This window comes from Schistocerca piceifrons, chromosome 3 (genome assembly GCF_021461385.2).
Source record: "Schistocerca piceifrons isolate TAMUIC-IGC-003096 chromosome 3, iqSchPice1.1, whole genome shotgun sequence".
In the NCBI taxonomy this organism is placed as follows: domain Eukaryota; kingdom Metazoa; phylum Arthropoda; class Insecta; order Orthoptera; family Acrididae; genus Schistocerca; species Schistocerca piceifrons.
The window spans coordinates 109,041,750-109,054,918 of NC_060140.1; the positions used below are offsets into that span (position 1 = coordinate 109,041,750).

Consider the following 13,169-nt stretch of genomic DNA (forward strand, 5'->3'; position numbering starts at 1 on the left):
GTGTGTGTGTGTGTGTGTGTGTGTGTGTGTGTGTGTGTGTGTGTGTCTTTTACTTATGAAGGCTGTGGCTGAAAACTGTGTCTTGTAATTATACCTGTCTCCAACTTAACATGTCTTCTTTTTTGTAATTAGCAATCTATCTTTTCCTACATTGATGGTACTAGAAAAAGTTATTTTACTGTTATTGTGCTATTCGTTTCGAATGTTTTAGAAGAGAATATGCGTGCTAATGATAAGCTGTTAGTAATCCTGATGAAGTGTAGATTAAATGTATCATACATTTTTGTTGTGCCTGCTACTAGACTGTTGGTTGGTTGGTTGGTTTTGGGGAAGGAGACCAGACAGCGAGGTCATCGGTCTCATCGGATTTGGGAAGGACGGGGAAGGAAGTCGGCCATGCCCTTTGAAACGAACCATCCCGGCATTTGCCTGGAGCGATTTAGGGAAATCACGGAAAACCTAAATCAGGATGGCCGGACGCGGGATTGAACCGTCGTCCTCCCGAATGCGAGTCCAGTGTCTAACCACTGCGCCACCTCGCTCGGTACTAGACTGTTATTGTAATATATATATATACCAGCTGTATCTAGTAGTTACTGATTTGTAGTGTTCCCTTGACAATGTCTCACAAGGCCATGGTGGATTCACTTATGTACCTGTTTTTGTGCATTTGTTTAGCCTTATAAATTGCTTTCTTGAGATGTTCTTGTGTAGTTTAAGAGGTTGTCTATATCTGCTTTAACAAACAAGGAGACAGTCTTTGATATATTATGCAAGCTTTCATGTGCTTTGTTGAACTGCACGAATTTCACTCCTCTTAACAGTCTGTGGTAGTCTCTCTTTCTACTCCTGTAGACTTCATATTGGTTTTGCTTTTAATTTTTTAGTACCACATGCAAAAAATACATGGAATGTGTTCACATTTACAAATTAGAACAACCGTCAGTTGTATAATGGAATAATCTAACTGAATTATATAGTGGAATAATCTAAATGAAAATCTGTGGCAGACTGGGAGAGAATTTTCAGTGTTGTCATTCCATTATAGAACTGCTGGTTGTCCATGTCCATAATTGCGAATACACTTCATGTATTTTATTATGGCTGCAGTCGCTGCAGTGCCTATTTCTTCAAACATGCAAGCATGTCCAAAGGAACGTGGCATTGTACTTCTCAACAACACAGGCACCGCAATATTGTATTTATCCAGCGACACCAGACAAGTGAATTTCAATTGAAATGTCTCCAACGTACAGGGTTAGTGCAGGTAGTAGACACATGGGTGATAACAAACAGAAGTTTGGGTATGGTTGTGAGTCATGCTCAGAGGAGAGTGTAATGGTAGGGCAACCACTCATGATAAGTGGGAAATCCAGTTTCGATTCCTGGTCCAGCACAAGTTTTCATTATCGTCATTCCATTATACAGCAGATGGTTGTCCATATTCGCAACCGTGAATACATTTCACGTAATTCAGGATGGCTGTAGTCACTGCAGTACCTGTTCCATTGGACATGCGTACAGGTCTGAAGGAACATTGTGTTGTTCTTCTGAACAACACAAGCACAACAGTACCATACATGCAAGAAAATTTCAGCTCCTAGCATACTCCTTTAATGTTTGGTGTGATCAGTTCCTTTAAGCCTCATCCCACACTCTTCCTCACAGTATTTCTGTTTGATTGAGGATCTGCAATATTGATGTAGCAGCTTTAAGTTGAACAGAAAGCTTCCCAACATTTATCGGTGGATTTTACCATGTACATAATACTCAGTTTTTCTGCTCTAAACAGAATAATTAACTACTACCACAGAAATAAAGTGGAAATTCAAAATTCACCAAGACGTCACAGTGTACCACAAAGAAATTAAATAATGCTACCACATATTGATTCCTGAAGAGGGGCAGCAGCCTTTTCAGTAGTTGCCGGGGCAACAGTCTGGATGATTGACTGATCTGGCCTTGTAACACTAACCAAAACGGCCTTGCTGTTGTGGTACTGTGAACGGCTGAAAGCAAGGGGAAACTACAGCCGTAATTTTTCCCGGGGGCATGCAGCTTTACTGTATGGTTAAATGATGATGGCGTCCTCTTGGGTAAAATATTCTGGAGGTAAAATAGTCCCTAATTCATAACTCTGGGTGGGGACTACTCAGGAGGACGTCGTTATCAGGAGAAAGAAAACTGGCATTCTACGGATCAGAGCGTGGAATGTCAGATCCCTTAATCGGGCAGGTAGGTTAGAAAATTTAAAAAGGGAAATGGATACGTTAAAGTTATATATAGTGGGAATTAGTGAAGTTCAATGGCAGGAGGAACAAGACTTCTGGTCAGGGGAATACAGGGTTATAAATACAAAATCAAATAGGGGTAATGCAGGAGTAGGTTTAATAATGAATAAAAAAAATTGGAGTGCAGATAAGCTACTACAAACATCATAGAGAATGTATTATAGTGGCCAAGATAGACACGAAGCCCATGACTACTACAGTAGTACAAATTTATATGCCAACTAGCTCTTCAGATGACAAAGAAATTGAAGAAATGTATGATGAGATAAAAGAAATTATTCAGATAGTGAAGGGAGACGAAAATTTAATAGTCAGGGGTGACTGGAATTCGACAGTAGGAAAAGGGAGAGAAGGAAACATAGTAGGTGAATATGGATTGGGGCTAAGAAATAAAAGAGGAAGCCATCTGGTAGAATCATAGCTAACATTTGGTTCAAGAATCATAAAAGAAGGTTGTATACATGGAAGAATCCTGGAGATACTAGAAGGTATCAGATAGATTATATAATGGTAAGGCAGAGATTTAGGAAACAGGTTTTAAATTGTAGGGCATTTCCAGGGGCATATGTGGACTCTGACCACAATCTATTGGTTATGAACTGTGGATTAAAACCGAAGAAATTGCAAAAAGGTGGCAATTTAAGGAGATGGGACCTGGATAAGCTGAGTTAACCAGAGGTTGTACAGAGTTTCAGGGACAGCATAAGGGAACAATCGACAGGAATGAGGGAAAGAAATACAGTAGAAGACAAATAGTTAGTTCTGAGGGATGAAGCAATGAAGGCAGAAGAGGATCAAGTAGGTAAAAAGACGAGGGCTAGTTGAAATCCTTGGGTAACAGAAGAAATATTGAATTTAATTTATGAATGGAGAAAATATAAAAATGCGGTAAATGAAGCAGACAAAAAGGAATATCAAATGTCTCAAAAATGAGATCGAAAGGAAGTGCAAAATGGCTAAGCAGGCATGGCTAGAGGACAAATGTAAGGATGTAGAGGCTTATCTCTCTAGGGGTACGATAGATACAGCCTACAGGAAAATTAAAGAGACCTTTGGAGAAAAGAGAGCCACTTGTATGAATATCAAGAGCTCAGATGAAAACCCAGTTCTAAACAAAGAAGGGAAAGCAGAAAGGTGGAAGGAGTATATAGAGGGTATATACAAGGGCGATGTACTTGAGGACAATATTATGGAAATGGAAGAGGATTTAGATGAAGATGAAATGGGAGATACGATACTGCATGAGGAGTTTGACAGAGCACTGAAAGACCTGAGTCGAAACAAGGCCCCGGGAGTAGACAACATTCCATTATAACTACTGACGGCCTTGGGAGAGCCAGTCCTGACAAAACTCTACCATCTGGTGAGCAAGATGTATGAGACAAGCGAAATACTCTCTGACTTCAAGAAGAATATAATAATTCCAATCCCAAAGAAAGCAGGTGTTGACAGATGTGAAAATTACCGAACTATCAGTTTAATAAGTCACAGCTGCAAAATACTAATGCGAATTATTTACAGACGAATGGGAAAGCTGGTAGAAGCCGACCATGGGGAAGATCTGTTTGGATTCCATAGAAATGTTGGAACACATGAAGCAATACTTAACTTATGACTTATCTTAGAAGAAAGATTAAGGAAAGGCAAGCCTACATTTCTAGCATTTGTAGGCTTAGAGAAAGCTTTACAATTTGTACTGGAACCAGATGGCAGTTATAAGAGTCGAGGGGCATCCAATGTTATTCAATCTGTATATTGAGCAAGCAGTAAAGGAAACTAAAGAAAAATTTGGAGTAGGTATTAAAATTCAGGGAGAAGAAATAAAAACTTTGAGGTTTGCACGATGACATTGTAATTCTGTCAGAGACAGCAAAGGACTTGGAAGAGCAGTTGAACGGAATGGACAGTGTCTTGAAAGGAGGATATAAGATGAACATCAACAAAAGCAAAACGAGGATAATGGAATGTAGTCACATTAAGTCGAGTGATGCTGAGGGAATTAGATTAGGAAATGAGAGACTTAAAAGTAGTAAAGGAGCTTTGCTATTTGGGGAGCAAAATAACTGATGATGGTAGAAATAGAGAGGATATAAAATGTAGACTGGCAATGGCAAGGAAAGCGTTTCTGAAGAAGAGAAATTTGTTAACATCGAGGATAGATTTAGGTGTCAGGAAGTCATTTCTGAAAGTATTTGTATGGAGTGTAGCCATGTATGGAAGTGAAACATGGACAATAAATAGTTTGGACAAGAAGAGAATAGAAGCTTTTGAAATGTGGTGCTACAGAAGAATGTTGAAGATTAGGTGGGTAGATCACGTAACTAATGAGGAGGTATTGAATAGGATTGGGGAGAAGAGGAGCTTGTGGCACAACTTGATGAGACAAAGGGATCGGTTGGTAAGACATGTCCTGAGGCATCAAGGGATCACAAATTTAGCATTGGAGGGCAGCGTGGAGGGTAAAAATCATAGAGGGAGACCAAGAGATGAATACACTAAGCAGATTCAGAAGGATGTAGGTTGCAGTAGGTACTGGGATATGAAGGAGCTTGCACAGGATAGATTAGCATGGAGAGCTGCATCAAACCAGTCTCAGGACTGAAGACCACAACAACAACATATTGATAATGTAATATGTAGTAGAATACAGGTAAAATCTAGGGTATGTCACTATACAATATTGACAGTTTGTTAAATACTATACTGGATAAACATATAATTTCTCATTGCACTGTAGTGACAATAGGCTACTGTCTACAATTGGGAATCAAGGTTACTTCAGTAATTTTCACTGTTTTTAAGGATGGAGTTTTTGATAACGGAACAGTGCATGATTGGTGTGGCAGAAGGATACATTACTCACGCTTTTTCGAAGGAAATGAGCTTCCTGCATTGGTGACAGTGTCTTGGAAAGGACACATTGCCACTCATCATGTAGGGGAGACATTAGGCACAGTACAAAGACTGCTATACATTTGAGCTTTCAGCCACAAGGCGTTCTTCTATAATGGAGAACAAACCTACATTCACACAGCCACAACTACACACACATGACCACTGTCTCTTCTGCTGAGGCCGGACTGCAAATAGCAACTGCACTGTCTATAATTCATTTCCATTATATTTTTATTTTGTCTGCTGTGCTGTTTCATCTGGGTATCCATTTTTAAGCAATATATTTAACCCATTAACCCTTGAGTGCGTACAACTATGCATAAAGTGTGCCAAACACAAATAAAATTGTTTTGCACCATTCCATTGCTGTTTCACAATTGTGAGTTCATATCTATTCCTTCATTATTGCTTCAGCTAACACAGTTATAAATTGCCTTGTCATACACCCAAGTGAGCAGCAGTAGTATAAAACAAACAGTGCACTAAGTCAGAAAAAATTTACGATCCATGCAAGAGAATGACCCACGTTACGAGTTAGTGGCACAGTCCCACAATGAGGCAGTTGTCTACACGATAATGAGTAATCAAACAAGTGATTGGCTGGGATCTGATGCAGCTGTGCTACTTAATGCTTTGAGTGGGTTGTTATTGTGGGATAACACCTGTCCATGTCAACAGTGTGATAATGAAAGTTTATTTCATTATTGTTTAATTAAACAGTCAAGTAGCTCATATTGCATAAGTTTATTTATGATTGTCTAATTAAACTAATATTAAACTGCCATTTTGCTCTTACATGTTTACCTTGGTAATGTAGTCATATAGTTTCTTGGGCAGTCTGTGTTTGTCTAGGCTTGAGAGCTGTACCCACAATATTTGCTAAAGTGCAAACAGTAGCCATTTTCTAATGTGCAGACAAAATAAAAATAAAATGGAAATGAACAACACTCAATGCAGGAAACTTATTTCTACCAAAAAATGTGTTATGGTTGTGGACCCTGTTGCAGCTAAACCAACATTTTCCTTTAACAGTCCCTTCAGTATCCAGAAGTAATGAAAAAACCAAATTTGTTTCAATATTCCCACCGTATGGGACTATGACGAAGACACACGAGTGTTATAATGTCAAGTTTAACACATATATTTCAGAACGACACAACACATATAAGTCACAGAGTAAGTTGACAAGCAAGACATGTGTACACGTTAGCATTCGAATGAGCACTGAGTCCCAGTCTAGCGGCTGCTGCTCGGCTGGCCGATTCGGTGGCGCAGCTGCTGCATGGCTGGTAGACAGCGCCACACGTAGAGGACGCGCGTAATTGTGCGGCGGCGCTTTGAATGATCGGCGAGTCACAACACTTTTCCCCCCTTTGAAATTGTTGCACTGGTCTTGATGGAGGTGTACTGGAGATGGCTAACATCCATGGGCGTTGTTTGACTCACCGTAAAGTCTCGAGTAGGAGGCTTCCCGTACGGACGGAAGTGTCCCTGATGATAACGGGTCGAGATGACAGGAGACGTAGGGGTCGAATCTGCTGGGGCCCCATGTACCAATCTGCCTGTTGTGGCCAGTCCAGTTGATATGACATGGGCGATGTGTCGGTGTCCGTTGGAGGAGGAGGCGAGTAGATTTGCTCTGACAGAGGATGGTCATCCAGTTCCTGCATGGGCACGTCTCCTGGTGGCATCCGTTCTTGTGCTGGCATCGCGATGTCGGTGAGAGGGCTGCGTTGTGAGTATTGAGAGATGCCAAGCGTCAGGTAGGGCCAAAGGTGGTGTAGCGGCATTCGGAACAGGCATTGCTGGCACACGAGGCCGAAGCTGGTCCGAATGACGCACTGCAACACCCGTGTCCGTCTGGATTTCATACAGGCGTCTGCCACGGTGTCTTAAGATGCGACCCGGGCTCCATTTTGGCCACCTGCCATATCCCCGTACCCAGATGAGGTCATCAGTGGTGAACCAGCCAAGTGAAGGCACCCGCAGCTGTGAAGTGGAAGGCCACAGAAGATGAAGTAGCGTGCGGGGCTGTCGGCCGTGTAAGAGCTCAGCCGGGCTGTGGTCACTCATGAGGGTGAAATGGTAAGACGCCAGAAACTGGAGAAGCGCATCATCAGCAGCAGAAGAAGTCAGAAGTTTCCGCATCTGAGCCTTAAATGTGCGGACCAGTCGTTCAGCCTCACCGTTGGATTGTGGATGGAACGGCGGGGCTGTGACATGCATAACGCAGTGACGAGCACAAAAATCCGCAAATTCGGAAGAGGCAAATTGCGGACCATTATCAGTAACAAGAGTAGAGGGGAGGCCTTCCAAAGAAAAAATGCGGGCGAGAGCACTGGTGGTTGCCCCGTTGGTAGGCAACGTGCAATGGACAATGAAAGGAAAGTTAGAGTAGGCGTCAATTACGAGGAGCCAATAAGTACCTAAAAAGGGTCCCGCAAAGTCAGCATGAATGCGCTCCCAGGGCTTCTCAGGCGAAGGCTACGGTGACAAAGATGACTTCGGGGCCGCGGCCTGTGACGCACAAGGGCTGCAGGCAGCGACCATGTGTACTATTTCAGAGTCGATGCCAGGCCAGTACACATGACAGCACGCCAGAGATTTTGTGTGAGACACACCCCAGTGCCCTTGGTGAAGGAGGCGCAAGACCGAAGCACGCAAAAACACAGGTACCACAACACGCGGCGAAGCATTGTCAGTGGAGAGGAGGATAACACCATCCCTAGCCGTGAGGTGGTAGCACAAAGCGTAGTAGTTCCGCAATGGATCAGAAGTCATAGCGGACGGGCGATGTGGCCCACCCTTCTGAATACAGCGTAAAACCCGGGAGAGGGTAGGGTCAGAACCCGTAGCAGCCGCCAGCCTTTCCCCAGTGATGGGGAACCCATCCACAACCTGCTGCTCGGCAACATCCAGCTGGAAACACAAAAGTTCGTCCCTATCGAATGCCTGATCAGGAACCATGGGAAGGCGAGACAGAGCATCAGCATTTGCATGTTGAGCCATTGGCCGGAAATGAATCTCATAATTGAAACGAGACAAGTAAAGAGCCCAACGCTGGAGGCGGTGTGCAGCCTTGTCGGGAAGTGACGATGGATGAAGCAGGGAAACAAGTGGTTTGTGATCCGTAACAAGATGAAATTTTGAGCCAAACTTATGAAGAGCATAAATAATGGCCAAAGCTTCTTTCTCAATTTGAGAATACTTTTGTTGGGCATCCGTGAGCGTTTTGGAGGCATAAGCAATGGGTTGTTCCGAACCGTCAGAAAAACAGTGCGCAAGGACTGCACCGACCCCGTATTGAGAGGCGTCTGTAGTAAGAAGAAGATGTTGGCCAGGTCGATAAGTAGCCAGGCACGGGGCCTGTTTCAGCAGAGTCTTCAATTTCTGGAAAGCCGCTTCGCATGACGCGGACCAGTGAAAAGGCATGTTTTTATGCAACAAGCGATGCAACGGCTGAGCCACCGAAGCCGCATACGGTAAAAACTTGTGATAGTATGCTATTTTCCCCATGAAGGCCTGCAGTTCCTTAACATATGTAGGGTGAGGAAGGCCATCGATCGCAGCGACAGTTTGCTGAAGCGGACGAATACCATCCCGAGAGAGTTGAAACCCCAAGTACGTGATAGATGCCTGAAAAAATTGTGATTTCTGAAGATTACACTTAAGACCGGCAGTCTGTAAGACATGAAAAAGTGTGCGGAGATTTTGAAGATGTTCTTCAGTGGTGGAGCCAGTGACAACAATGTCGTCCATGTAATTGATACACCCAGGGACAGGGAGCAATAATTGTTCCAAGAATCGCTGAAAGAGAGCAGGGGTGCTAGCAACCCCGAATGACAAGTGTTGGTATTGATAGAGGCCGAAAGGCGTGTTAAGGACCAGAAACTGCCGGGAAGCAGCATTGAGAGGAAGTTGATGATAAGGTCAATTTTAGAAAAATACTGGCCTCCAGCAAGTTTAGTGAATAGTTCTTCAGGACGGGGCATAGGGTAAGTGTCGATGAGGCCTTGAGCATTTACAGTGGCTTTGAAATCGCCACAGAGACAAATATCACCATTTGGCTTAGCAATGACAACAACAGGAGAGGACCACTCACTGGAAGTGACAGGAAGCAAGACCCCTGAAATAGTGAGACGATCCAACTCCCGTTTTACCCAATCACGAAGGGCCACAGGAATGGGCCGAGCCCGAAAAAACCTAGGCTGAGCAGTGGGTTTGAGTGTGATATGAGCTTCAAAGTCGTTTGCATGGCCTAACCCAGGAGAAAAAAGGGACGAAAATGTCGTCGACGAGAAATACAACTGAGCATAAGGAATAGCATCAGAGACAATATTGACAGAGTCATCTATTGAGAACCAAAAAACGTGAAAGGCATCGAAACCAAAAAGATTTTCTGCATTGCTCTGGTCAACCACAAATATGGGAACAGTGTGAACGATGGACTTGTAAGATACCTCAGCATTAAACTGTCCCAAGAGAGAAATCTTCTGTTTATTGTACGTCCGTAATTGCCGAGTGACAGGTGACAGGAGTGGAGAACCCAACTGAAGATACGTCTGAGAATTAATTATAGTGGCAGCAGAACCGGTATCCACTTGCATGCGAACATCTGGACCAAGGATTTGGACAGTGAGGAATAACTTCCCTGAAAGGGAAGAAGTGCAATTGACAGACAACACAGAATCAGAATCAGCATCATGTTCATGAACATCATGTATGCGGTCGGATTTGCAAACGGAAGACACATGACCTTTCTTTTTGCAATTGTGACACACAGCCCAACGTTGGGGACAATCCTCGCGTGAATGTTTCGTAAAACACCGCGGACATGAAGGAAGTTGCTGGGGGTTTTGCTGCAGTTTCTTAGCGGGTTGTTTACGGCTAGGCCGAGGCTACGCATGGGAGCTCACTGCGGCCACATCGGCCAGCAGGGACGCGCCGCACGTGTCGTCAACAGCGCACAGAGGTTGTATTTCCCCGACATCACCCCACGCCTCTATTTGCGCCCCAGCGGTGCGAGAAATTTCAAAAGACTGCGCAATGGAGAGAACTTCATCTAGATTCGGATTCGCCAACTGAAGGGCACGTTGCCGAACTTCTTTGTCGGGCGCCGACCGGAAAATAGCATCCCGTACCATGGAATCGGCATAGGATTCTTTGTGAATGTCAGTAACAAATTGACACTTTCAACTGAGGCCGTGAAGTTCAGCAGCTCAAGTGCGATAGGATTGATGTGGCTGTTTTTGACAACAATAAAAGGCAACACTAGGGGCTACCACATGCGTTTGTTTTTTAAAATAGCCAGACAGAATGAGCACATTTCAGCAAAGGACAAAGACGCAGGATCCTTCAAGGGAGCCAATTGCGACAACAACCGATACATTTGAGGTGAAATCCAGGAAAGGAACAGAGACTTACATGGTTCTTCATCCGTGACATGAAATGCCAAGAAGTGCTGTCGAAGATGTTTTTCATAACCAGACCAATCTTCCGCCATCTCGTCGTAAGGAGGAAAAGGAGGTATAGCCAACGACGAGAAACGCCTCGCATTTGACGCTGCGACGAAATCGCGAATCGCCGCTGTTAGAAGCGTTTGATGTTCAAGGAGATTTTGCAAATAGTTGCTCGACAGTAGCCATGGAACCCTGTGGGTCAACGGTGAAAAGGAAAAATCCACTACCTCGTCGGCAATTGTTATAACGTCAAGTTTAACACATATATTTCAGAACGACACAACACATATAAGTCACAGAGTAAGTTGACAAGCAAGACTTGTGTACACGTTAGCATTCGAATGAGCACTGAGTCCCCGTCTAGTGGCTGCTGCTCGGCTGGCCGCTTAGGGGGCGCAGCTGCTGCATGGCTGGCAGACAGTACCGCATGTAGAGGACGCGCGTAATTGCGCAGTGGCGTTTTGAATGATTGGTGAGTCACAACAATGAGTGAATTCATTCTGTAGATATTTGAATATCATGCTGTATTTCGTAATGTTGGGTTCCAGTTCCCTGACAACCACTACATAATTGCATATATATTTGATAATGATCAGTTTTTCAGTTAATACAACATTGTTAATGAGAGAAGTTAGTACAAGAAATTCATATGAGAGATGTGAAGAAATTTTCTTATTGTACTGCAGTTTTTAACTTTTTGAGTATCTTGATTGTGCAGAGTGAAGGAGCAGCCACTGGTGCATGAAAATGAATATAACGTATAAATAAAATAATAGCATTTTGTTAAGCAGGTAGGACAGCCGAAACATTTGGTTAATAGCTTGTGCTTATTTGTTTGGTATATGGAAATGAGTATCTTTAAGCAGTAAGATGGAATATGTGTTTATCTTTTCAGAACATGCATAATCCAACAAAAGCTCGTAAAGGAGGGAGATGTATTGCTGGCTGCACTTGCAAGAAAGGCTTGGTTCGTGATACTGAGACTGGAAATTGCATCCCTCCATCACAGTGTGCTTGTCATCATGGAGGTCAAAGCTATCCTGATGGAGGCACAATTCAGAATGATTGTAATGAATGGTAATTAATACATTCCTCATCTTTATATTTCTGCACTTGTACACTGCATATTGTGCACTTTTTCAATTTTGCATAAAAACTTACCACACTTTCACATTTTCCATTTACATATTTTCAAATTTTTACGCTATTACAGTATTTTTACTGCCCCAAAGTTATTTTTGTCACACTTATACAAGACCAAGAAATTGTCACAAAAAGATTTGTATATAGTGTGGCCAGTGATTGTTTGTTTGCTGTCTGCATGCAAACATGCAGTCATTATCGTGGGCTGTAGCTACAATACAAATGGTGACACTGTTGTTTATGACATTGTAGTAGTCAGCTTCGGAGGTAAGGAGAGAGAATGCGGCCTGTGGTCAGACAATCACCATATGTACCAGTGGTATACAATTGCAGTTAACATCAGTGTGAGCAGTTGCAGAGTAAACTGAGTGAAGCTAAGAAAACAGGAGTTTTTTAAGTGTAGTTTCCAATTTTTGCTCATGCGAAAATGCTGAGTTCATCACAAAGGAAAAGAAGGTGTCTTTCCATAAAGAGAAAATAAACAAAATTGAAGAAGTTCAGACAAGTCCTAGTGAATGTAATGTGAACTTCACAAAGCATCTCAAAATCCCACTTTTCACCTAAACTACCATATTGGTCAATGAAACATAGATAAGGTCTAGTGTCAGAAGCCAAATGGCGATAAATATATGTGTAATCACACTGGAAAGTTTTTGTGATTGGAAAAATGTCTACAAACTTGGTTTCTGTAGTAGCATGCAGCTAATGTGCCTATTTGAGGCACAACACTTAAAGCAACTGTTTTGGTATCTGCAAAAAAGTTAAATGTTGTAAACTTTCATGCTTCATCTGAGTGGTTACACTGCTTCAGAATAAAATGTGACATTAATGGCCACAAATTTTATGAGGGGTTAACAGTGTTGACAATGTTGCTGTAGCATGTTCAAAAGACCACGATCTTCCAAGACTCCAAAGTACAACACAGATTAAACAGGAACATTTCTTAACTTAATGTTGGACAAAAGATTGGCATTTAAGGATAACCCCTGCTTTGGGGAAAATAGAAGCAAGTGAAGAGTTATGATACTCTTTACCACAAACACAGATGGCTCTGATAAATTCCAGCTACTAGTGATTGGGAGATCAGCAAAACATTAATGTTTCAAGAGAGTAAAATTGTATCCCACTAACTATGAGCCAAACAAGAAGGCATGAATGACTGCAAACCTCTTCAAGAGTCATCTCATAAAGCTTAAAGCCCACATGCTTCATGAGAAGAGGAAAATACTTTTGCTTCTGGATTGTTGTTCAGTTCACCCTCCAACACTACAGTAACATGGAACTGGCATTTTTTCCAGCAAATTTTATGATCCATCTTCAACCTCTGGATTGGGCGTCATTGCTGCCACAAGAGCAAAGTACAGCAAAATGTCAGTTGAGT

At 42.7% G+C, this 13,169-nt stretch overlaps 1 protein-coding gene across 1 annotated transcript in view; it reads left to right on the plus strand.

Annotated features, from left to right (window-relative positions):
• LOC124789901 (hemocytin-like) overlaps positions 1–13,169 on the plus strand; it is a 543,737-nt gene that overhangs the window by 198,261 nt on the left and 332,307 nt on the right. The window contains exon 23 of the mRNA XM_047257418.1: positions 11,541–11,722. Coding sequence (XP_047113374.1) covers positions 11,541–11,722 — 182 coding nt within the window. The remainder of the gene's footprint in view (positions 1–11,540; positions 11,723–13,169) is intronic.